Below are 24,361 nucleotides of genomic sequence, written 5' to 3'. Positions count from 1 at the left end.
GGTGTTCAAGGCCAGATTGGATGGGGCCCTGGGCAGCCTGGTCCAATATTAAATGGGGAGGTTGGTGGCCCTGCATGTGGCAGGGGGGCTGGAGATTCATGATCCTTAAGGAACCTTCCAACCCGGGCCATTCTGTGATTCTGTGATTAAAACACTGGAAAACTGAAGGGGCCAAAAATTAAGAAATAAAATAAAACTGCGAGTAATACAGACTGCGCTACTCTCATTAGGTCTATTACATCACAAAACATGTGCATCTGGTTCTACTGGCAAAAACTATTACCATATATGGATAAACAGAAAATAAATTTTGTTGTTAATCTATTCTGACGTGCCAGTATTGTCCAATCATCTTTTTTATATCATGATGGCCAAAATTGAGTCATTCATCTTTAAAACTACTTCCACTCCACCCTTGTTACAAAGCACCCTAAAATCTACCCCACTAGTTCTAATGTAGGTGGAATTGTTGACTCAATTTTATCTCGACTCACATTGCCAGCCTTTTCATAATATCTTCCAGATCTGACTTTTTCTTTTTTTCACATCACCAGAACTCCAGCCAAAGGATGCCTATCCTGCATAACAGAAGGGACTGAAGATCAAACCCTGACCCCTACTTTTATTATGTTGTTAAGCAGATTCGTCTGGAAGAAAGCTGGTGAAAGCATATGGAAGTAGAGCGGGGAGTGCACTAACAAATGGCACAGACACTCAGAAGTTCAGCTCAAGCTCATTTCCCAGCCCTCCTACGTTTAGTAGTACAAACAAACTCTGAATCATAGAATCATAAAGGCTGGAAAAGACCTCTCAACTCATCTAGTCCAATTGTCAGCCCATCACCACCATGCTCACTACCATGTCATTCAGTGCCATATCTTCATGTCTTTTGAAGACCTCCAGGTATCCTGTCTCCACCACCTCCCAGGGCAGCCTGTGCCAATGCCTCACACTCCCCCTGTGAAGCCAGTGCCTGAATGCTTGTCCTGAGGAAATCAGTGAATAACAGCATTTATTACTGCAGTAGTCTCTTCCTCCTTCCTTCGATACACTCCCTACTAGAGACCAGTTTTACTGCACCATCTTGAATTCACTTTGTGCTTCCTTGCTTTCCTGTGGCAAATAACACTGCTGTTCATCCAGAAAACAAGAAAACAAGGCCCCTCCAAGCTATATAAATCAAATCCCATAGAGTTTGTGTCTCATACTCCTGATTTTTCACGTCTGTTTTAATGAAGAAATCAATCCCCTCCTTTATCCCTTCACTGCACACAAACTTCAACCTATGTCATTTCTTTCCTAAACTGAGCCTGTCCTCATGAACAAGGGAAGCATTTCCTGCACAAATGCATAAGGCCACTTCTAGACCCACCTGTTTAAAACTTCTTCCTGCTACAGAGACAATCATACATACAGGTATGAGGGGCTAAGCACAGCTGGCTGAGTGCTCGGAGTACGCAGGACAGCTTTCTGGCTTTATTTTACAGTGTTCTCCCATATTTTTCACTGCTCTCTTTTCCACGTATTTTATCACTAGAGCTACACTATGGGGCTCTAGAGAACAAATTTAGATTATGAACCTGCACAACCACCGCTGCCACCTTTGTTGATATCCTCCACATTACCTTCATCAGAGAAATCAGCAAGGAGTTTTGAAGGAGTTAAGAGACAGGGAAAGAGATTTAGGAACCCTAGAGAAAACATCCTCTTGTAGAAAAATGCCAAGAAGGTAAAGTGTTTTTACAGAGATACATCTGCTGACTTAAACAAAGGCAAGACTGATCTCTCTCAGGAAATAAAGAATGCTTCCATACACTTAAGTGAGCCTGAATGTAAACTTGTTTACAGTGCCAGTTTGCTAAATGCTGCTCAAATTAAGTAATTACAACAGAAGCTGCCTACTTCCAAAATTAAGCTCCAAAAATGCTCTCGAGTAAGCAGCACTTCACACATCTTCCCAACTACAGTAAGAAAAAATACAGTGCAACCTCCTTCAGGCTGAAAGCCAGTGCTTCTTTTAGCTCTCATTTTTCTCTTGAGAAGATTCAGAAAATGGCCAGCTGCTGAGAAAGTGACTCAAAGCTTCAAATAGCAAAACAAAGGTCACAAGATCACTCGGCCTGGCAGCCTTACGACTATTCCCAGACAACTTCCTTACCTCCAATTAAAAACTGAAATATGTAAGTATATTTAAATAAGGCTTAATATATATATTTAAATAAGTAACCTACTTGCAGGTTTAATTCATTAAAAATGTCACTTTTACGTAAACAGAATGCTTTTTCTCAAATCACTGTGCTGTTAGACAAAACATAAGTAAGTTTACTTCCTCACAATGCCAGTTGTTGGTTTACAAAATACCAGATAGCAGGTTTTTCCAAGAGAGGACAGAAAACCACGCAATAAATCAGTATTATAAAAATCAAGACTTAACAGAAGGTAAGGCAATCATCTATACTGAACTCAATGTAACAAACAGAAAGGAGATTACATATTTACATACAACTTAACTAAACTCAACAGAACATCAACACTTACAACATCAAATATATTTGTATTTTTTATTACCATAAGAACTACTGTAATAACAGGTAGAACCTTCAATTGTATTAGGTGCCCACAGCTGATGACAGCATTTATAAGCAGGAATGATCAGATAATGAAGCAGAATACAAAATATGGAGCCCCCATTCTGCACCTGAAGCATCATGCCTTGGTTCTGTTCGGAGAAAATCTTTGTTACAGATCCAAGGACTAAATCCAGGATCAGTCCCAAGCCTGTGTCCTATCATAAAGAGTTGTTATTTTTTTTTTTCCTTTCATTACAACAATCAAACTCAGAAAAGAATCTGAAAGATTGACAACTTCGAAGTAGAATGTGTTAATAACTAAAACATTTACATAGAAAATATATCAGGATGTTCCTAGAAGCAACTACATTCATTAGCATACACTTCACATTTGGAAGAGTAGGATTTTTTCAAGGAACAAGCTGCTGAAGGAGTATCAACTCAATTGCTGAACAACACTTCATTTTTCATAAACTCAAGATGATATAGATGGGTGGGTTGATAGGTCAAATGTCCTTCCTAATCATATCCAAAACTCCATAATGGGACCAGCCAGGTTCCATTTTTCAGTTCCTGATTAAAGAAGTCATCATTAGATTGAATTTCTTGCAGGCAAGTAAAGAACACTCTAAAGGAAATCAATAATGAACAAAACATTAAAAAGGCCATCCAAAGAAAAAATACACGCTTGTTAAAGATTGCCTAATAATAGAATTAATAATAATAATAATAATAATAATAAATTATTATAAAAATATTATATTGTTATAATAAAAATCTTAATAATAGAATTAAGTTCTAGTCTTGTTAACTAGTCATGTTAATGCTACCAAGCATCAAGAAATACACCACACAAATGACTGAAAAACAAACTGAAGCTAATCATAACCTTGCAAAGGAAAGAAAAACAGAATCCAAGTTCTGTTTTTATCGTTACAGGAAAAGCTTGTCTACACCATTTCATTTCTCTTTGGAATGTAACTGTAAGTTACCGAAGATGGAAACATCAGAAGACAGCTGTACAGTAAGCAGAAGCATACAGACACTACTTACCTGTATCATATTTCCAGCAGTTGCAAATTTCTGGTTTAATTTAAATACATTATGGCAAGAGAGGAAAGAAAACACATAACTACAAATTATCCTACAGTTATTGTTTTGACAGAGTTCTGCCACGCTGGTACGAGTCACTTTTAACATTTTTAACAAAGGCAGCATCCCCACAGTGCAGGAAACACAGGGACACTCACTTGGCACACTACGTTTCTTAGTGCAGTAACGAGCACACATTTTAAGCTGAAATTTAACTCACATCCCACAGATCTGTGATTGAGAGTTAATTCAAATTATCCAATTTTTCCCTGGGTCCGATCTTTGTGATCCAGGGAAAAGTTAAAAAAACCCCAACACTGACAAACACTAGGAATCTCTAAGCTGTTTCCTAAGCTCCAGCAAATGCACAAAGTACTCTTGACAGTCTGCTTAAGTTTGAAAAACAGGAGTTAACCTAATACATTAAGTCATATCTTCAAGGAAGTATCAACTACATCTTCACTAAGTACATTCTTTTTGTACTGTGGACACTTTTTAAAAATACTTCAGTGTTAAAAAGTGAAGACACTGTTAACAACATATATAGTGTTAACTCTAAACAAAAATATATAAAATATCCGTATCTGCTTGGATGAGTATCAAGTACCAAGACAACTATCGTCACATATGAGGGTCATATGCAAAATAACAATAGAAGATAACAGAAGACTGGTAAAAAAGGTATCAATCAAGCCTGCTGGACAACTGGCTGATGGTCACCCACCATTCCAGTTCTCACTAGTCTTCCTTTGCTGCAGACTTTTCACCTCTAAAGTGAGAGTGTGCGTGCATGGAAGTTTTCAAAGCTTTATCCCACATGGGGACCCTTATTCCAGCACAGCTCAATCGTATCAGCTCTGCAACTCAGCTCAACCCTGCTCATTGCTCTGAAGTACAGGAAGAGGGACTGGGACCCGCCTTTGGCTCTTCACTCTTCCTCCTGCTGGTACAGAACGGCTGCAAGCAGTCACTCCAGCTCTGAAAGATGAAGGGGGAAGAGATGGAATAGGAATGGGTTGTGGGAGAGGGCTAGGCAAAGCCTAGATGACATGAACTGGTCCATGGCCAATACCAGCATCCCATTATTTTGGAATCTCGTAAATTGAGGATTGTAACATCCCCTGTGACGTTGGTTTACTTTCCCTTGCTACAGGAAAATCACTGTTAGGCATTTCACTGAAAGCAGTCTGCAGAAAGGAGCCTTGGAAAAACTTGCTTTTGCACAGAGACTATTGGAAATGATGGGATGAGCTGTACTGTTGCTGTATCTTTCTTTCCAAATTTTGTTTCAGGTAAAAGTAACTAGATCCAGTCTATTTTGACATCCTCTTGGGCAGCTTTCTGAGATGTCATTTTCTGGCACTGGTAAAGCTCAGAAACAAACAATAAAACCTACCCAATTTCTAAGGGCTCATTAAATACTGTCTGTGAGGTTATGGGAGAAGAAAGAGTAAGGGTGCAGTTTGTGCTAGCAGCCCCATCTTAGGTCACAACACAATGGCATGCCTGGGTCAGAAGGGTGAGCATGTCTGCTTGCTGCCTACTTCTGCTGCTGTAAAAACTTCTTTCTTTAGCAGAGGAAAGCAGGCAACTGGGAAAGCTGTAAGGGGCAGGCTCCAGATCACCTCAGATGGGTTTGCTGGACCACGGTGCTGCACACAAAGATCTGGAACAAAATCTAGTCTGTTACTGATGAAAGTGTAACAGATCTAAAGAACACTGAATGGATTTGGAGCTGCTATGCAGAGCAGAACTGATGTCTGCTCAGTCTCTATATGTGCAAACTAACAGATGCAAGCATGTCACAACCACTCAGTAACTGACAAAACACCTTCACATGGCCCAGCGTTAAACCCTTACAATTTTCTAAAGGAAGAACACTTCAATATGACCAAAAACCTTGCAACTTGTCAGCCCTGAAATTTGTCGTGTCCCTCTCAAATACTTTGATATGATAAATGATGCCATTATCAAGCACCTGCTTTTTTTCCTCAGACAAATTGTGCTCTGCAGATGGAGAATCCAGGTATGTTTTTTGAAACAATGTAAATTTATTATTCATCAGTAGGTGCTCTGTACCACATGCCATGTTTCTTGGCTAGCTTTTGAGAAGTAACAGAGCAAAAACAATAGACTGTCTTGCCTGTCTGTGCTGGTAAGTCAGAACTCAGTGTTCTCACATCCACATAGGGAGGAAGTCTTGTCACCCTTGTGGTTTCACCCTGATGGGAAGCTAAATTCTACCATATCATTCTCTCACTCCCCCTCCTCAAAAGAATAGGGAGAGAAAATACGAAAGAAGCTAAGGTTTGGGACAAGGACACAGAGATTGCTCACCAATTACCACCACAGGCAAAACAGAATCACTACAGGGAGATTAAGATATTTTATTTTCTATTCCTACCAGACTAGAGCAGTGAGAACTATAAGCAGATTAAAAACACGTTCCCCCTACCCAATCTCTTCTGTCTCCTCCCCTCAAGCAGTACAGAGGAAAAAGAAATAGAGGCAGCTATCAGTCCATAACACTCTCTGCCACTCCTCCATGATCACTCTGCCCTTGCTCCACAAGGGCTTCCCACAATTCCGTCCATCCTGAGCTGATCCCCAGGGGTTTCCCACAGCCTGCAGCTCTCCCAGCACTGCCGCAACACGGCTCCATACCACAGGGTCTATCCTTAAGGCATTGCTTTACATGGGTCCCCATGGGCAGAGCTCCCCCAGCCTTTTTGCCCAACTGCAGGCCCCTCTCCAGGGACTGCAGCTCCAAGCTCAGGCCTATTCCTGCAGGGCTCTCCATGGGCTGTACCTCATCCAGGCCTCATCTACTGCTGTCCCATGGGCTCCTCCATGGCTGCACATGGACATCTGCTCTGCATGGTGCCCATAGGCTGTGGGGGGGACGACCTGCTCCTCCAAGGGCCTCTCCTGGGCTGCAGAAGCTTCCGCTTCATGCCTGGAGCACCTTCTGCCCTCCTCCTGCACTGACCTTGGTGCCTACGGGTGCCCATTTCTCTCACATTTCTCACTTCTCTCCCAGCTGCAGTATAAAAGCAGTTCTCCCTTCCTTACTCTGCTTTCCCAGAGCACACCCAGCATTGCTCATGGCTCAGCTCTGGCAGTGGTGGGTCCCTTTGCAGCAGCTGGAGCTGGCTGTGACAGCCATGGGGCACTGCTGGGCTCTGCTTACAGCTACCAAACCCCTAACATGTAAACTCAATACAGCAACAAAACAGGATCAGGTTAATAAATATTCCTTTTTATTAACACAGACATTCTTACGAAACATTTAAACACCGGTAAACAATTCAGTTCTCTGAAATAATTATACCGGTAGGCATGCAGCCTTGAGAATCTTCCCACTTTATCAAAATAGAGATTTCACATCTTTTCAAAACAACTGAAAGAGGGGAAACCTAAAACCCACTGTTCATTTAAAAAGAGGGTAACACCCATTTATTTCCTGCCTGTGGTGGAAAGCCGATACCAAATCTGGAAGCAGCTTCTTCTTTTTAGATTTGCATACAGTCATGCTTACAGTAGGGTTGCACAAAATGTGTCAGTGACTCATCTTCATGCTAGAAGAATTTAAATACCTCCACAAACACTGTTAATTTCAGAGTTGGACATTAGGCATGCAATGCTCTTAACTGTTCGACAGAGCAGACATTTCTATCAGTCACTGGAGTGCTATCACCCTAATAAAGTTGCTCCTAATGACAATTTGCTTAACTTCATTTATCTTCAAGCCCATATACTCCAGAAAAGTAACAATTAACATTGGAACCATTCAAGTTCAGTACAGTTTGCTCTCTGCATATATAAATTAATGCTCTTTATAGAACAGGAAACAGACAGACACAGGGAAAGACCATGGCAACTTTCACAATATTATGAAAGTAGGGCAAAAGAAAGCAACAGTAACACATCCCCAGCTTCCTCTGATGATCTGGGATCAACTTCTTCAACTGTCAAACAGGACTGAATTTAGTAGAGCTAATTCAAAAGCTTGTGGTGAAATCCTGGCTCTGCTGAAGTAATGGCAAGCCTCCTACCCTGGCAAGGCCAGGATTTCATTCATGAAGCCTGATGCGTGGAATACAGATGCTGCTTTCAATGGGAAGGTGCTGACAAAGGAGTAGAGTTTTTCTGAGCACCTCACTGTGCCCTGAATATATCCTTCCAGCAAGCATTACAGAGCCAGTGTGATTTTCAGCAACAAAAGTGATTTCCAGAGATTTCTACGTACAAAAGGATTATATACTACTCTTCAATTATACCTATATCCAATATTTTCCACTCATGATGTACAGCTTGCTGACTGATGCTTATATTGCTCCACACTCAAGAACAGGCACAGTTCAAAAGAATGAAAGGCCTGGATAAGCAAAATGCTAATGTAGTAGCCAAAGAAAGGACTTTTGGTGTCTGAAGAAATTATTTCTTAACATCACTAAATTTTTTCACACAAGCTCTTGAATACAGAAGGTTAAAACGTGAGACAATTTGCTTCCTCAGTGTTGGTTTTCTGCCTCTTATGCACTTTTAATAACTCAGTGTATACATTCCAGACACATCAAAGCTCTTATGAGAAGGAAAGGGAAATGAGCAATTTTCAAGTTTTCATGTCAGGTTTTACTTGTGTTTTTTTTTTTTAGGTCCTCTTCTAATTTTACATAAGACCTTGAGCATGACTGGCTTTGAGAAAACACTCTGTCATTTAATATTGAGAACTCTCTTGCAAAAGAACATGACCATTTTACATTTGTCACTGCTATGGAGGAAGCAACTCAAAGAACACTTGAAAATGGGATCTTTTTAAAGCAAGAGCCTGCATAGGAAAACATGTCAGAATGCAACTCCCCTTTATTTCTCTCCCTCTTACATACACTGACTACATTGTTTGGAACACACTGGTGCATTCTGATATTAGTCAGAATGTCTCTGGTTCTTATCATACAAACGTTTCACAGAATGGCTTGGGTTGGAAGGGACCTCAAAGATCATCTATCTACCTCCAACCCAACTGCCATGGGCAGGGTAATCATTTCTCTGATTACATATGCACAAAGGGTATTGGAGTTGCAAAGTTCAAGCTTCACAAAACAGATTTAACTGTGAAGGGCTGGAGTTACCATGGGAAAAAAAAAAAATTGCTAAGAGACCTTTTCTGGTTTTGAAAGGTCAGATGTGCTCTTGGGATCAGACTCTACTGAGAGCATATGGACCATTGGGAGAACCTGTCATCTACTGCCCCAGGCAAATAGTGAATCAGTTATTGTCAAGTAAACTTCTGCATTTGGAGGAAAGGCAGTCATTTACGGATCAGGAGACACGTACACACAGCAGCATAGCAAATTTTTGCTTCCAGTTATCAAAATGCAGGAGAGTGAGAAAACGGCAAGTCCTGAAAGACAAACGGCTAGTAGAGACACATTGTATGGGAAGTGTGCAAGACCATGCTTCTACTGAGTGCAAACAGCTTATCAACTTCTGTCCTCTGCTGCCAATCCTTCCACTCTCAGCTGAGGCTGCCCCATTGGTTTAATTATTGCATTGAGATAGAATATTAATGTTTCCAGTCATGGTCCAAGTCCTGCTTTATTTCTGCTGAAACACTCAAGCACTTGTACTGTGAGACACATATTTAGCTGTAGGCACTGTAGTGTCCCATTGAGGAGCTAGCAGGCTCCATCAGAAGATGTGATTTCACACTCATATGACAAACAATTATAATTTTGGTTAAGTTTAATAATCTGTCTCACAGAGGAGCTTAAACTCCCTACAGCACAATAGTCTTATCATGAAGGTTATATCTGAACTGCAGTTGGAGTACAGGACTGCAGAAAGAAATGCAATATGATATTAAAAACCTATAAGAAGCTAAACCAGCTACTAAGATGTAGGGCACCAATTTGCCTAGAATAAAAACCTGTTGACCTCAAAAGGCAATTGCTGTCCACTGCTGAAATACACACCACTTTGTTCTGAGGCTGCTGCTAGATACCTTCTCAAGTGAAGAGAAATTCAGGTGCATCTGACTATGCTGCCCACACTGAACTAGCTAGCTTGCTGACACCATGGTGAATGTTGAAACAAATGATGAACCAAAGCCACAAAAGACATGTGGGTTGGTAATGCCTAATCTGCACCTGTGGACTGAGTTGCTACAGAGCATCTCTACCACTTGGCATGGGACTGTGCAGCACACTGAACAGCAGCAGGTTTAAGACAACCTGCCTTTTAGCCACTCTTTGCCCAGATGGACAATGCCCACTTTTTTCCTTCAAGATGAGCAATCATGCAGAACTTAGGTACGTCTTCCAGTCAAGCAAGGAATGGATGTGGCATTAAAGCATTTGACAGCAGTGCTCACAACTGTGTAGACTGATGATTAAGCAGTCCTATTGTCAGTAACATTCTCATCTACCATAAAGTTTATCAGTCTTAGTTTGATTCCTGACAATACAAAACATCTTTGTAAGACAGTAAGAATTAGCAGAGTTGGAAAACCGTAAGACTAATCACAAAGCCCTGAGCTAAATATCTCAGCAACTATGTCTCATGCTGTTATACATTATCTCCATTGTTTTGATTACAGCATCAGAGTAATTGAAGCAGTAGATTCTGAGAAAAAATTGTGGAAATAGTACTATAGAATTGTTAAGGCTGGAAAAGACCACTAAGATAATCAACTGCAACGCCATCACCACCATGCCCACTAATCAAGTCCTAAAGTGCCATATCCACATGGTTCTTGAACATATCCAGGGACAGTGACTCTTAAAAAATGCACTCCACTTCCATTAACACTGGAATTCAACATTGCTATTCACTTCCATTTGCAAAAAAGAGAGCGATTTTCCTATCACATATCAATCCCTATGTATGAAAACAGAGAGAAGTATTTCCGTTTCAAAATTTGTATCACTTCCATAAGTCACAGAAGTGAAGTCTAAACCACATCAATAACAAAATTTTCATTATGCACACTGCATACACATAAAAATACCAGTTTTACATCAGAAATGCTGTTATCCAGAATTTCAAGTCAATCCTTCCGTTCTCAAAAATAAGGCTGATCGTGTCCCAGAGCAGGGCATCTGAGAACCAAGGCACCCAAGATCATTAATATTTCATTAATATTTTAATAATCCACTGATTCTAAGCTGGTTTGCAATTTCTGATTGTGCTGTTTGGTGTGCTTAAAACCTGGATATTTTCAGGCTTGGCAAACAACAATTCTACTCAAACACTTAGTTTATTTTTCATATCACGGCCCAATGATTAGAGAGAATTAGAAACCAATCTTTTTGTTTTGTTTTGTTTGTTTTAAATTTATCACTATGACTTGTATGACCTCAAGCAGGTCACACTCTCATTGACACTTAGTTCTCACTCTATTCAGTGTGTGGGAGTGACAGTAGCTTGCCTCAATGCAGTGCTCTGATGCATAACTAAATAGCCATAAAGTGCTCTATGACATGGAAAATAGTATTAAGGCCACTGACTGACTAAAAGAGAAAGATTCAGGTACGATTCCTGGCACGTTTCAGTATTTATCCCCTAGATATGTGGCCAATGGGGATAAATGCTAGAATGATAAACCTACAGCTGCCACACTAAAACAACTTTCTGATTTTTAGTATTAGTATGAGTCATTACAAGTGTTAATCACCTAAAATGCCTTAAAAGATTTTCCTTAAAATGGGAGAAAAACTGAATAACATTGCATATTTAGCACTACAAATACTCTCTTCTCCTATAAATGCAAAAGTGTTTAGGAAAAGGTTGTATACTGACATACCACAAGTATAAAAAACAAACAAAAATAATCATTTGGCAATCTTTCCATACATAAGAATTTCTACAAAATATTTACAAATTTGCTCCCACTGTTTTGGAAAGCACAAAGCCTCATATAATATAAAGACTTAATATAAAGACTTAATACAATACTTAATAAAAAGACTGTGGAAAAATTAAGTAAATGGATAAAATCATCAGAGTGCTATTCATTTTTAAACTAGTTGTAAGAAACGTTTATCACAGAGTGCAGAAATTGCTTTTAACCCCTGGGTTCTTGTAAAGAAACAGTCGAACTGATAAACTGTGCAATTAAAAACAGGGAATATGCTTTCCAGCAAACATCATGTTCCTCTTCTCTCCAAAAACTGGCTGCAAACATTTCAGTTCACAGTCTAAATTACCTGTGCTGTCCTAGAAAGTACCCTGGGTCTAAAAAGATTCCTCAAGCTCATTCTGCATAAACATTACACCAAAATAAACTATGCAGAAGATTATCCAAATATCAGTGTTTTTCAACTGATACACTATAAAGGGAAAGTTTTTGTATCCAGCAGGAAATAAACACTAAACCTATTGTTCTAAAGTCACTGTCACAAGAGGCTTTGGGGTAAGAAGAAAGGGAGGCAAGGGTAAATGAAATAGACTTCAATGTTAAAAGGCTATTAAAAGCCTTTCCATCACCATCAGCATCGAAATGTGGCATTAAAGAGGATCGATATTCTACAAGAGAATGTTACAAACTGAACAGGCTGTTATGAGGCTTTCTTTGCATCATGTGTACAACAGTTTATGATCTGTCACTCCAAATAAGCAGAAAACCTACCCTTGAATATGCTGTTGCATATGCTTCACTATACGTAACCACACTACGTATTGCAATGATTTGCAGTATGTCATTTTTTGACTTAGTATGGGCAGACCAGTGTGCAAACTGAAAAGCCATTATGTTATTTCTAACCCTAGCACACACTTACCTAAGCAGCATTTCCCATTAAATTTACTGGAGATTGTTGCACAGGTCAGATAATATCTCAGCTCCTAAGTGAACACTGTGGTTCAAAAGTAGGTTTGGTTTTTATTGTTTTGTTGTTGTTGTTGTTGTTGTTTTTAAATAGGAAAAAAATAGTTAAGTAACGGAATTATATACACTTAATATTCTGCTACAGCATTTTAATTTCTTGTTTTGTTATAATGACTGTATTCACAAGACCTAACATTGTAATAGAAATCAGAAACTTTTACAACGAAAAAAGGAGGAGTTGCTTTGTGCACCACTGTCTGCAAGTACCAAACTCAGTAGAGGTAGAAGTAGAAGCAGAGGTAAAGCGATATTATCTTCAGCACTCCAACAGCTTGGAGCAGGGCCCAGAAATCTGGCAAGGAATAGGTTTTTTGTTTTATGTTGTTTATTTTTTTTTTGTTTTGTCTGAGATGTACTTGTTGCCATTCCTGTGACAACCTGCCCATATAATCCTTTAAGATAGTATCTGTGCAGGTACTATCTTCAAGCTGGTTCAACTCCCCGAGGAATCAACAGTTACAACAGTTATTTATAAAGTTTTGAAGTTATTTGATACCTAGCAGATAACCACTCTCTTCCTTGTATTAGTAATCCTGGTAGTTCACTAAGTTTTAATTATTTCTGTGAGCAGAATCCTGGCCCCATTGACTTAAGCACACTCATAATTCAGTCTATGCACAGACATCCCATACAAGCTGCAAATACCAATGAAACACAGACCATACTAATAAGCAATACTTCTCTTTTGCAGTGATGCAACACACCTGTCTTTGAGCCATGGAACCCATGAAATTATTAAATGGCCCTGTTACAAACACTCCTTTGTCAAGATCATCTCACCTGTACTTCTGAATCGGCATCAACATGCTGGAGTTGAAACCAGGTGTCTCTGTTATGATACTTCTGCAGATCTTCTTTCTGAATAGCTACCTTTCCTGTAAATAAAACAAACCAGAAGCACAGTTTAAGATACGCTATAGCTCCCCTAAAGTACATTTCCATCAAAAATGGCTTTAAAACACTGATTAATGGACTACTCAAAAAATGCTTCAGAACAAGGAAAGCACGCAGTTATTGAAAACAACATTTTACTTTATTTTCATAGGAGAGGTACAGCAACTAGACACCAAGTCATGGCTGACTCCCAGATCTGCACGTGAGGCCCAGTCAGTTTGCTACTCTAAGCAGTAAAAGACATACCAACTACACCCACTCCAGCCTTGCAGGACTCATATCCCACAGCCCAGGGCCACCCAAGTACTATCACTCACACACTAATTCTAACTGTTGAGAGAGAAAACACAGTGGAGCTTTTCCACACACCTTTTTCAACCCCCCTTGCTGCCACCCAATTCGCTTTTTTGGAAGTCATGGCAACAGAAGCCAGTTCCATGCAAAGAACTAATGTATATGCAAGCTAGGGGGCTAACACATATGTAAAGCTGGAACTTTCATCTTGTCCAGCCTCTCGGGCATTATGTAAAGCACTCTCAGAGGGATAACAAAACTTTTTCCAAGCTTCTTTCTTTGTATATATGAAGCGGAGCATGGCATGCCTGATGATCACGTGCCCCTCTGAAAGCAGTTTTGGGTTGGGTGCTGCGTTCTCAGTGCCTGAGGAACCATGTTCAAAATGAAAGAATCCAGGGCAGCAACAGATGCTCAAGGGGATCAAGAAAGGCACTTTTTGGCAGCATGGTTTGGTAGCAGACCATTCTGCTAGAGCGAGTCAGTTGCATACAGTTCGCAACCACTGCTCTACTGCAGAAATAGACTTTAATCAAATCCTGTCAAACAAAATAGGCCGAGTGACACAAGTCACAGTAAAAAGCAGGTTTCCAAGGCTCCCTAAATCCATGCAGCTCAACTGAGAGTTTGAAATCTAGAAGTTTCTGTAAGTCTCAAAGTAACCATATTATGCTTCTCCATTCCCTCAAATTTTGGCCTTTGCCTTGGAGAGTTCCCCCTGCCCCCCATCTGCTGGGCTGCTTCCCTGCACTCTGTGGCAGCTGCTGTGGCATTCTTCTGGCACGCTCAAGCTACTTTTGGTGACAGTTTCCAGACTTTCAGTCCCAGTTTTTAAACAGCTCGGCCACCCTACCATGGCTGCCCTCCTCAGCATCTGACATGGTTTCTGCTCTTGCTTCCACAAACCTTCTGCCCCACTTCTCCCACACCTTGCTTCCTCTGCCCCCAGCGCGCTCCTCCCTTTCTCATCCTTTGCAGATTACCCGATCCATCTCCTAGTAAGCTTTACACTAGAGATTACCACAGCAGATTAAGTGCACCGCAAATGCAGGACTAGTGATTGAAATTACTTTGAAAAACAGTAAATTATACAGACCTACACAGCAATATGGCAGAAAGGCTAAACGTGAAATGTGCTGAAGAGAAGATACGAAGGTATGCTGCTGAGAACCTCTGTACTGATGGCTGCGTATTTTCACATCTATTGCTTGTATTCTCTAACTACAGCAGTATGTGGGTAACCTAGTTTCTCTAAAACACTTGGTCAGAGGAATATGTTTAAAGGCATGACTTTTCAGTAATTGTGGACTTTATCAGAGATTGTTTACTTTCTGTGCTTGCTATCCTTGCCATACTCTTCAGTCTCTTGCAGAAATCCCTCACCTGACTGCAGGGTAACATGCACTTCACAGGTATGTGTTGCCAGTATCTTTCAATCACTTTCACCCCACCTCGTCTCCCAAAAGGACAATCCTTGTGGAAAGCTCAGGGATTATTTCAGCACTATCAGCACCCGTACAGAGCTGAAAAGGTGCGACTGTCTCCTCTTTTAGCAGGGGCACCCTGAATCCGGCACGGCAAAGCCAACCCATGCAGGTACAACTGCAGGATCAGCAAGTAAGCAGCACAGCAATGTGTGCCTCCAGCTCCAAAAGGGTTAACATGGCAGCACAACTGTTTTGATTAGGAAACCGAAGAGGACTGTTTGCTCTGCACACAAGCAATTCTTATTAACGAGTGAAACTTATTGGCCAGGCTGGATGGAATCCAGGGCTTTTCACTGTATACCAAGTGATCCACAAAGAAGAAAAATCTAGTGGGAAAATGTGTGTGTGTGTTGGTGGGGGTTGGTGGAGAGTAAAGACAGGATCTATACTTCAGCTAGTCTAAACATACATAAAAGTATATTACTGACAGGGTGGATCGTTTAATCTGGCCTGTTTAACAGTTCTATGTACAGCAGCAGCCTACAGAATGTCTATTAATAACTCCCAGTCTGTAGAGGCCATGTCCACACGCCTACTCAAGCCATGCTTTGGCACCACAAGGCTCTCTATGGCCCAGTGCCAGCACTGAGGACAGTTGGGTCTCACCCCATTCCCTATAGCCTTGCTCGGTCTCCAGTTGGCCAATGAATCAAGCCGAAACAACTTCTAGGCTCAGAAGAACTGGGTTAACTCTAGGTGAACAAGCACAAGCTGTCGGCACCTGTCATTTGCACTGATACCACGTAGTAAAGGCCTATGGTTCTCCTTGAAGATAAATCTGATGCCAGAAGTCCAAAAGGTTTACTGTCGCTCACTTAGAGGACTTTTTCTCTTTGAGAATCCTCAGCATGCTCCCAAACTTAACCCTATTGCACAGCACTCCTTCTCAAAACCTGGGCTGCTGCCAGACATCAGTGACAGACTCCAAATCTCATCTCTGAGGCAACCCATCATTTATGCTGGTTTCCTCAGAGTCACCCAGAGCTGCAGAAAGCCTGCCTGTGCTAGCTCATGCTTTTAGAGACCACATGGGAGGAAGCAGGAGACAGAAGAGCATGTTGAGTGATATTTAGTCACTTTAGTTAGAAGGTTTTAAAAGTAAATAATCTTCTCAACCAACAGAGATTAGGTAAAAGCATTCTTCTAATCTGAACTAATTCATTTCCCAGTGCCCAGTATTCATCGGGACCTCAGGCTGGAGATGCATGGGGGGAATCCACACATTCTTCTGCATGTTCCTCATCCACATGGCAGTCACTTTTTCTATATTCCCCAAATTCACACAACAGATCTGGCACGTTTAAATCCTAAACCTTGCATTCAAAGCAAAGATGCGATATTTCACGCTTGATGCCCTCTTGGGAATCTTTTCGGCAGAAAAAAGCACCAGCAACCTGTTCTTCCAAACACACAGCCAGCACGTGATGAATGAAGGCACTACTCAGGGCCTTTATAGTCCTAAGGGTGCAAAGACCCCTCCTTTTACTACCATACAGTTTTGTCCTCACAGCATGCTGGACTTAAATTGCTGAGGAAACCAATTCAACTTCAAAAACACCAAACAACAAAAATAAACATATTGGAGGAGGAGAAGGTAGGAACAAGTGAGTTTCAGGGGTCATGTGTGGGCTGACACATAGATCATTTCAACTGATCTGCTTGACAATTCAAGGCATATTGACACAGTGGGAAGACACGTGCTAGGAGAAGGTTAGTGGCAAAAATATGCAGCAGAGATAAGTACAGATTTCTGGCCTCACCTCTTGAGAAAGCGTTGTGAGTACAGTGCACCTTCCATGCTAGTTCCTCACTGGAGTTCCAAATGGTCTTTCTAGGCAAGCCAGTACCTTTGCCTTTGCTACTAGCAGGCCAATAGCTTGCCCTTGCACATCTCTGAGTTTCATTAAGAGCTTAACATTTCCATACTAAGACTAGCGTGGAGTTTGAAACTCAGCTCCAGCACTCTCCATCCAGTCATAGCAACCTTCTATTCTCCATTAACATTATCTGTATTATTGTTAATTATATATATTATATATAATTTACAGCAAAGGCATAGGTCTGAGTCACATGTAAAGAGGTACCAAATGACTAATTAATTCAGTTTTCTCTAAGGTCTGAGTAGAGACTACTTCGTCTCCTATGTCCAGCAATATCAGGCAGTAAGAGGTCATGGGGGCCAGTTCAGAAGTTGTTTTCTGCTAAGTGCACAGACCCACTATATCACTGAATTCATTTAAAATAATTGATCTGAGAGTGCACGAGGAGAATTACTTTCATCAGCTGGGAAGACTAAGGACAAATCAGAATTGATTTTAATCAGCATTTTAGGCTGTGAAAGGCTTCTATAACCTTGAAATCTCCAGCCAAAAAGCAGTGCTAACTATTTCAGACTATATAGAATTTTATAATTATCCTCATAAACGATTATTTGTCATGAAATAAAAAAATCTGTAAGACAAAAAGGGGTAGATGCTTTCACTGCTCAAGAACTCTACAAATCTGCTGACCCTTCCTGAGGCATGGAAAAATATTGATATAAGTCATCTCGCTAGTTGAGGATTAGAAAGACAATAACAGGAATTAGAGGCAATGGAAGGTCAAAGAGCCTTAGAAGCAGAGGATGACTCCTTACTGGCTCCTGTGCTGTGCACCATGAAGAGCAAGTACTACCAGACCACCTGCCTCCATTGCTAAGAATTAGTGGTGACAATGGCAGGACACTTCCAGCATAGCAGCAGTATAGCCTACAAAGAGGACTGAGGTAGACTACATTCATAACCCCGTTTTCATCTGTTTTTTGAACAATTAGTGCAAATATAAGAACATAAGACTTCTGATACCCATTTTTCCCCTTCTTAGGATTCGTCTTAAATAATAAGGCAGAGAGCAGTAGGCTTGCGATTAAAACATAGCTTCTAACCTTAAAAGAAGAAAGGTGCTGCACTACACAAACTGCTCTCTACCATCTTAGCTTTGCTGCCTGATATGACAATTTCTACTCTCCCCTTCACGTCCTTGAAGAACTAGAACACTGGGATAAGCGCTCTGCCAACTGCTGTCTGGGTCCTTTAAACAAATCTGCATCTGAGAAATGGCTAGTCCATGGCTTATCTCCCTTGAAGTGCAGTTGCTGTCATTTGCTTTGCCTCCAGCAGGCGCCCATGCCCCTCAGCATGCTGCTTGCACTGGACAACCAAGTCCACCAGCATCAGCCTCTTCCAGGTACTCCCACCAGCAGTCACTGCTATTGAGTTGTCTTCACAGGTTCAGTCTTATCTTAGTACAAGCAAGACATAAGTCTAAAAGAGGCTATTTAACAACTTCTCGTTCTGAGATAAGTACTGAAGAAAACACAGCAAGCTCAGCACAACTTATGGTAGCTAGAATATGCTTGTGATGGAAGGATAAATCTATGATATTTCAATGCAGGCATTATGAACACTGTCACTGGTGAGAATGGGGGACTGTGTAAAAAGACATTTCAGGCTCTAAGCTTTGTTTATAATATGCACTTGTAGGAGTATAAAGGAAAAATGTGCATTTTTGAAAGCCCAATTTTGTTTTCCTGCTTTTATGATCATCTGTTATGCTAAAAGATACTGTGAGTGCACCCTAACAAATTATTCTCTGCAGAAAGTGTTTATTTTAGGCTTTCTACACAACTGTAGAGAATCTTCTGAGGATAATTCCAGTTTACAGTTTTCCAAGACTTGTCACTGTGGGACACAGTCATCTGTTTCCTTTATTTCATTAGTAGCTATATTTATACCACACTGAGTAGATATCATTCCCATGTCATCCAACAGTACACCACAGAAGCAGTAAACCAAGTTTTGACTTCTCCCTAAGCAGAGGACAAAGAGAACAGTTTTCTATTACAACACTGATCTCTACTTTGTGTTGTATTTGAAAATCTTTCCCTCGCTTATCTATCAAGAAGCATAGGTTAGCAAGAAGATTCTTTTTCAATTTTCCTTAAAATCCAAAACAAATATTCAAATGATGATGTTTCAGCTACATTTGGCAACAATTACCCAAAAGCAATAGACAGCTTGCTTGTAGCGGCAACTCTACAAAAACACACCTCCTCAGCCTTGGAAGTACTTATTAACAAAGGCACAGTCACCTGTAACATGCAAACCTCAAACAATTTTCAGTTCCAGGGTGTTCTTATTCTGTGAGAATGTCTATCAGCTACAATTTGCTTTCATCTAATTTAGCCTAGAGCATCTAAGTTTAATTACCTCTGCAGGCACTTTTTTTTTCCTATTCCCTTACTTGCTTCACCTCATCTAGTATTAAGCAAGGAAAACAGTTACAGCCTGCCAGAATACAGAGGCCCCAAGACAATTTGGTGTACAGCACACCTAATAACTTCTATAAAAGTGGCTTCGAGCAGTGAGTTGTAGTAAATGTAATTAACAGAATGACTTATTAATCTTCTCTCTGTAAGCCTTCTGTTCTTGCACTGAAGAGCTTAGGCATGCGACATCCATGGTTGGGTTGTTTGTTTGTTTTTTTTCCACTAAAATTTCACACCCACTAGGACTGCACCCAAACCTTCCCCTCAGTCAGGAGTAACCCAGGCGTGTGAAAGTAAGTTCATACTCCCCAGTGCAGTAACAGGGACATGATCTGATCCAGTAAATTTCTTTCTTTCCCTCAGAGCTTCACAGTAACTCCATTTTATTCTGTTCAGGATCATGCATTATATAGATGTTAGCAAGTCAGTTACATGCATTTGTTACCAAAATAAGTGAAGTGCTGGGGAGCAGGGAGCTGCTGTTCCTACTTTATGATTTGAAAACCAACCAAAAAAGTCTCTAAATTTAAACAGAATTTACCTTTCCTTTCAGTAGTACATTTCCTACTCAAGGCATCTTAACATACTATACACATCTATACGCATACCAAACTTCAGCCATTAACAGTCAAGGCACACATTATCAACAGACAACTTAAGGCTAATTTATCTGCACAGTAACTGTACACTTTACATTTTATCAAGAAAAGACAAATCATATTTCATGTCCTCTGAGATGTGCATTTCTTCTTTATATTTGCATTTCAACCGGTATCCAAAATTCTTCCAAGACACAGTTCTTCCAGATCCATATTTTTAGCTAACAAAATCCTACACGACTTAGCAAATTATCATTAGGGAAACACAAATGTAATAAACAAACATGCAAACTGAAAGATATCTTGTATCTCAACAACCCTCCCATCCTGTATGCCAAAACACTTCAGTATGTTCCACAAACATATCTGCTACATGTGTTCCAGTTTCTGAATATGCCTGCTTCTCCTCGGAAGTTTCTATCAGAGGTTTCAGGGGGTTCTTGTTTTTCATTTTCTTGCCTCCACTCCTTCCGGTTTTGGTAGCTTAAGCATTCTCATCTGTCACACACAGACTCACATTTTGAATGTCATAGAACTTATCATCACAAGCTTGTACTTCATATTTAAGTAAATAAGAACATGCCTACTCTAAGTTCTAGTCACCCTGGAAAGCAGCACTGCAGCATCAAGAGAAAGTTCTAGCAAAATTAAATAGTGATTCAAAAGGAACTTTACTAGCCAGCCATCTTAAAAAATAAAAATAAAAATCACTACTTAACAAATTCTCACCCACTGTAACACACACACAGACATTCTCTTTCCCTCTTGAAACCCACTCAAAACCAGCCAAACTAACAATACAAGCAGATGTCTTGCACATACCATATCACACAGGAAACACAGGCAAATTCACAAGCTAAGAAACATCTGAACTTAAAACCAGTCTCCCTAGATGGAAGAATACAACCCACGGTTCCTTTCTTTGAGAAAGTTCACTGCTGGATGAGCATGGGTAACCACATGTTCTTCAGCAGAAATGTCTCACAATGACATAATACAACAATCAATCTCTGTAATGCAAACAAAGGGCCCCTATTCATAGGTCATAGGATTCAGCATTTCAGTGGAGATGAGATTATTCCAGCATGAAGCTAACCAAACTTTTTCAGTAGAGACTTCTTCCTAACCTCCTTTGCTCAAGTCTCCTCAGCAAAAAGTCTCTTAAGACTAATCTTAAAATTCAGAGTAGCTTTTTCTTTTAAATACCACATAGTTTGGTCCTATAAAATAACTGTCATCCAAAAAAAAAAAGCCCATCAAAACCTCCACTACTTAGTTTTGCTGTTGATGGTTGCTGTTCAATAAATAACCAGAAAATACCCCATGCAGTTACTTCAGAGCAATGTTCTCCTCCCAGAACATTTTCCAATTACAAGCAAAAGTTACAGAATTAGTATCAGAAGGTGACAGTAATTCTGGATTTCTCTTCTCTCCAGTGCCTTTCAGATATTTGCAGCATTTCCACATCTTTGAAATGCTCTTCAGAACATGTTTATGCTAAGGAAGGAGAAGAAAAGATGGAGAAGACGCAAACTCAGACCAGAATAGCTTAATATGCACTGTAAAATTTCAGTGTAAATCAGCAACACTGGAATTTTGCCTTTTGGTGCTAGATGAGTAGAGGAAGGCATCAGTCTGCCTACATATGGATTCTGCATACGAATGCATACAAAAAAAATCCACAAAAACAAGTTTCACATTGCAGGAACAGTACCTCACTTTTCTGAAGAGGTATTAAAAACCACATTTTTAAAAAAAAAATTCTAACCTGATCAATCTTTCAAGAATCCAAAAAAGGTCTGTCTGCATCATCTGCAAGTTTTTCTTTTCACAAGCTGCTATCAGCAGCTTTCAGAGAAGATTACTCCAGAAGCTCCTGAAGAATTGCCCTCCAGTGTCAGAGCTTGATTATTAAAACAGGAACTAAGGAAACATGGAGAAAAGGAGACAATTTGCACTTCTCTGTTGGAAATTTCATGGGTCTGGTTTGTGTCAAGTGTTCAAAAATCCTTGTTTTGAGAGAAAGTAAAGCCCTTAGCAAGAAAAATACCAGCCCACGGCCTGCCAACTCATGGGCCACTGCAGCTGCAGAAAACCAGTGACACACAGGAGATTTCAACAATGAGAAACTGAGAAGTTGAAAGAAAGGCAGTATTGCTTCCATGTTACAAGAAGAAAACTCAATATCAGAGAGACCAAAAAGCTTTCCCAAAGCTCACTCAAAAATCATAAACTGACCTTTCTCCCCAGGATGCATACACCAGAGCTAAACATTCATTTTCAGTTACCTCACCTCCACCCCAATACTTTACCTAATGCTTTTTCTGCAAAGTACATGCGTGTCTGGACACAACTAGGAATTCTTCCTGTGCAAAAGCATTTTCTCAGGAATGGGTAGTTTAAGTTGCTACCACATAGTTCTGAAAAGTAAAACTGACTTATTTCATGATGCCTGGAAGATGGAATTCTTGCTTCTTAAAGCAAGTGCTCTGGGCCCACAGCTTTGTCTGTTACTGTACTGTATTTACGTGGTATTCTCACTAAGGTCTTTCACTGTGCTCTTCCTCAGAAACAAACATGAATTTTACCTAAATGGATTTCTAAACATTTGCAATCTAGCATACTAAAATAGCAGCCATAACTCCCTGCCTCAAGAAGTAAAGTTACAAGCACCAAGCATCATAATTTTCAAATTAAAAGCAAAAGGCATTCTAGTGCTTAGGTAATACGGTCTGCCAGCTGGAAACCCTCCTACCAAGGGAACCTGGATTTAGGTTATACTTTGAATTTCAGTAAAGCTTTTAATGCTATTTCTCACAGTATCCTTCCAGATAAAACATCCCGCGTTATCCAGAGTGTCCAAAGGAGGACTATGAAGAAGTTGAAGGGTTTGGAGAGTAAAGACATATGAAGAGCGGCTGAGGCCCCTCATTGTGCTCAGCGCAGAGGAGCTGAGGGGAGGCCTGATGGCGGCTGCAGCTCCTCACAGGGAGCGAAGGGGCAGCGCTGAGCTCTGCTCTATGTGACAGCGACAGGGCCCGAGGGAACGGCATGGAGCTGTCAGGGGAGGGGCAGCTGGGGGTTAGGGAAAGGGGCTGCACCACAGGGTGGTGGGCATGGAACAGGATGCCCAGGGCAGTGTGCGTGGCCCGAATGCAGGACTTCACAGAACATTCTGAAAGATCTCTCGGTCATACAGTCTGATTTTTGGGTGGTTCTTGTGGAATCAGGAGTCGGACTTAATGGTCCCCGTAGGTCCGTTCTCCTCAGGATATTCTATACTTCTATGAAATTTGGTTTAACTGTCAAGTTTTACTTTGGAAATTCAGCAGAATCTAAACAGCTCGAGAAACAAGAAAGTCCTTAATTCATTATAGCCGATACTTGTTTGTGACTGAGGGAAATGCATATTTACTTGTTTTAAATACATTCACGCATCAACAATACACAGCTAAGAGAAAGCCTCAGTTTAAAGTAAGCTGATTTATCTGAAAATTACAGAACACTTAGCAGTAGATTAACGTTATACGAAACAGAGAACATCATCTTGTCTAAGAACTTCTTTAATGAAGGTTAATTCAAACAGTTTCCACTGACTTTACTGTGCTTTGAATCAAGCTTTAAAAATCTCTGACATGGGACAGTGAATATCACCAGAAGTCTCACTGCAGTGTAAAATGCAAAATTCGCAAAAAGAAGAATGCAAAGCTAAGGTTCTTACTGACTTCTCAAAATCCATGTCTTTGACCAGGCAGGTCAAAGAAAAAAAAAAGTAGAAAGAGAATTGCTAGGTTCTATACACAGATAATCCCAATTAGTGACAAAGAATTCCTTAGTGAGTATGTAAAATATAAAACAAAAAGTTAAACAAAAAGAAGAAGCTAGCAACTGCATGACAAACTAGTATAATGTAAAGACATATACAGAGAGATCAGCATCTTTAGGCATATCAGCATTACTGCTTTTTATAGCATTATACACACTATTGCTCAGCGTCAGACAATTTCTGACAAAACATATACGCATTATTGATAGCTACAGCCATACTATACTATAATTTTTTTAAAAAAAATGACAGTCAGGCATAACTTCAAAGTTAAAAATGAGAAACTGAAATTAAAAAGGGAAAAAAAAAGACCCACACAAAAAACAAGCAGGCAAAAACAATGCCCCATCCCTGGAGGCTTTCAAGGCCATACTGGATGTGGCTCTGGGCAGCCTGGTCTGGT

General features: G+C 40.4%; 1 protein-coding gene across 1 annotated transcript in view; it reads right to left on the bottom strand.

The window, feature by feature from the left end:
• The window catches only part of RASA3 (RAS p21 protein activator 3), a 175,118-nt gene that overhangs the window by 60,754 nt on the left and 90,003 nt on the right, over window positions 1-24,361 (bottom strand). The window contains exon 4 of the mRNA XM_010728350.3: window positions 13,333-13,427. Within this exon, the coding sequence (XP_010726652.1) occupies window positions 13,333-13,427 (95 nt within the window). The remainder of the gene's footprint in view (window positions 1-13,332; window positions 13,428-24,361) is intronic.

Source organism: Meleagris gallopavo, chromosome 1, assembly GCF_000146605.3.
Source record: "Meleagris gallopavo isolate NT-WF06-2002-E0010 breed Aviagen turkey brand Nicholas breeding stock chromosome 1, Turkey_5.1, whole genome shotgun sequence".
Lineage (NCBI taxonomy): Eukaryota > Metazoa > Chordata > Aves > Galliformes > Phasianidae > Meleagris > Meleagris gallopavo.
This window is presented reverse-complemented; position numbering and strand designations above follow the sequence as displayed.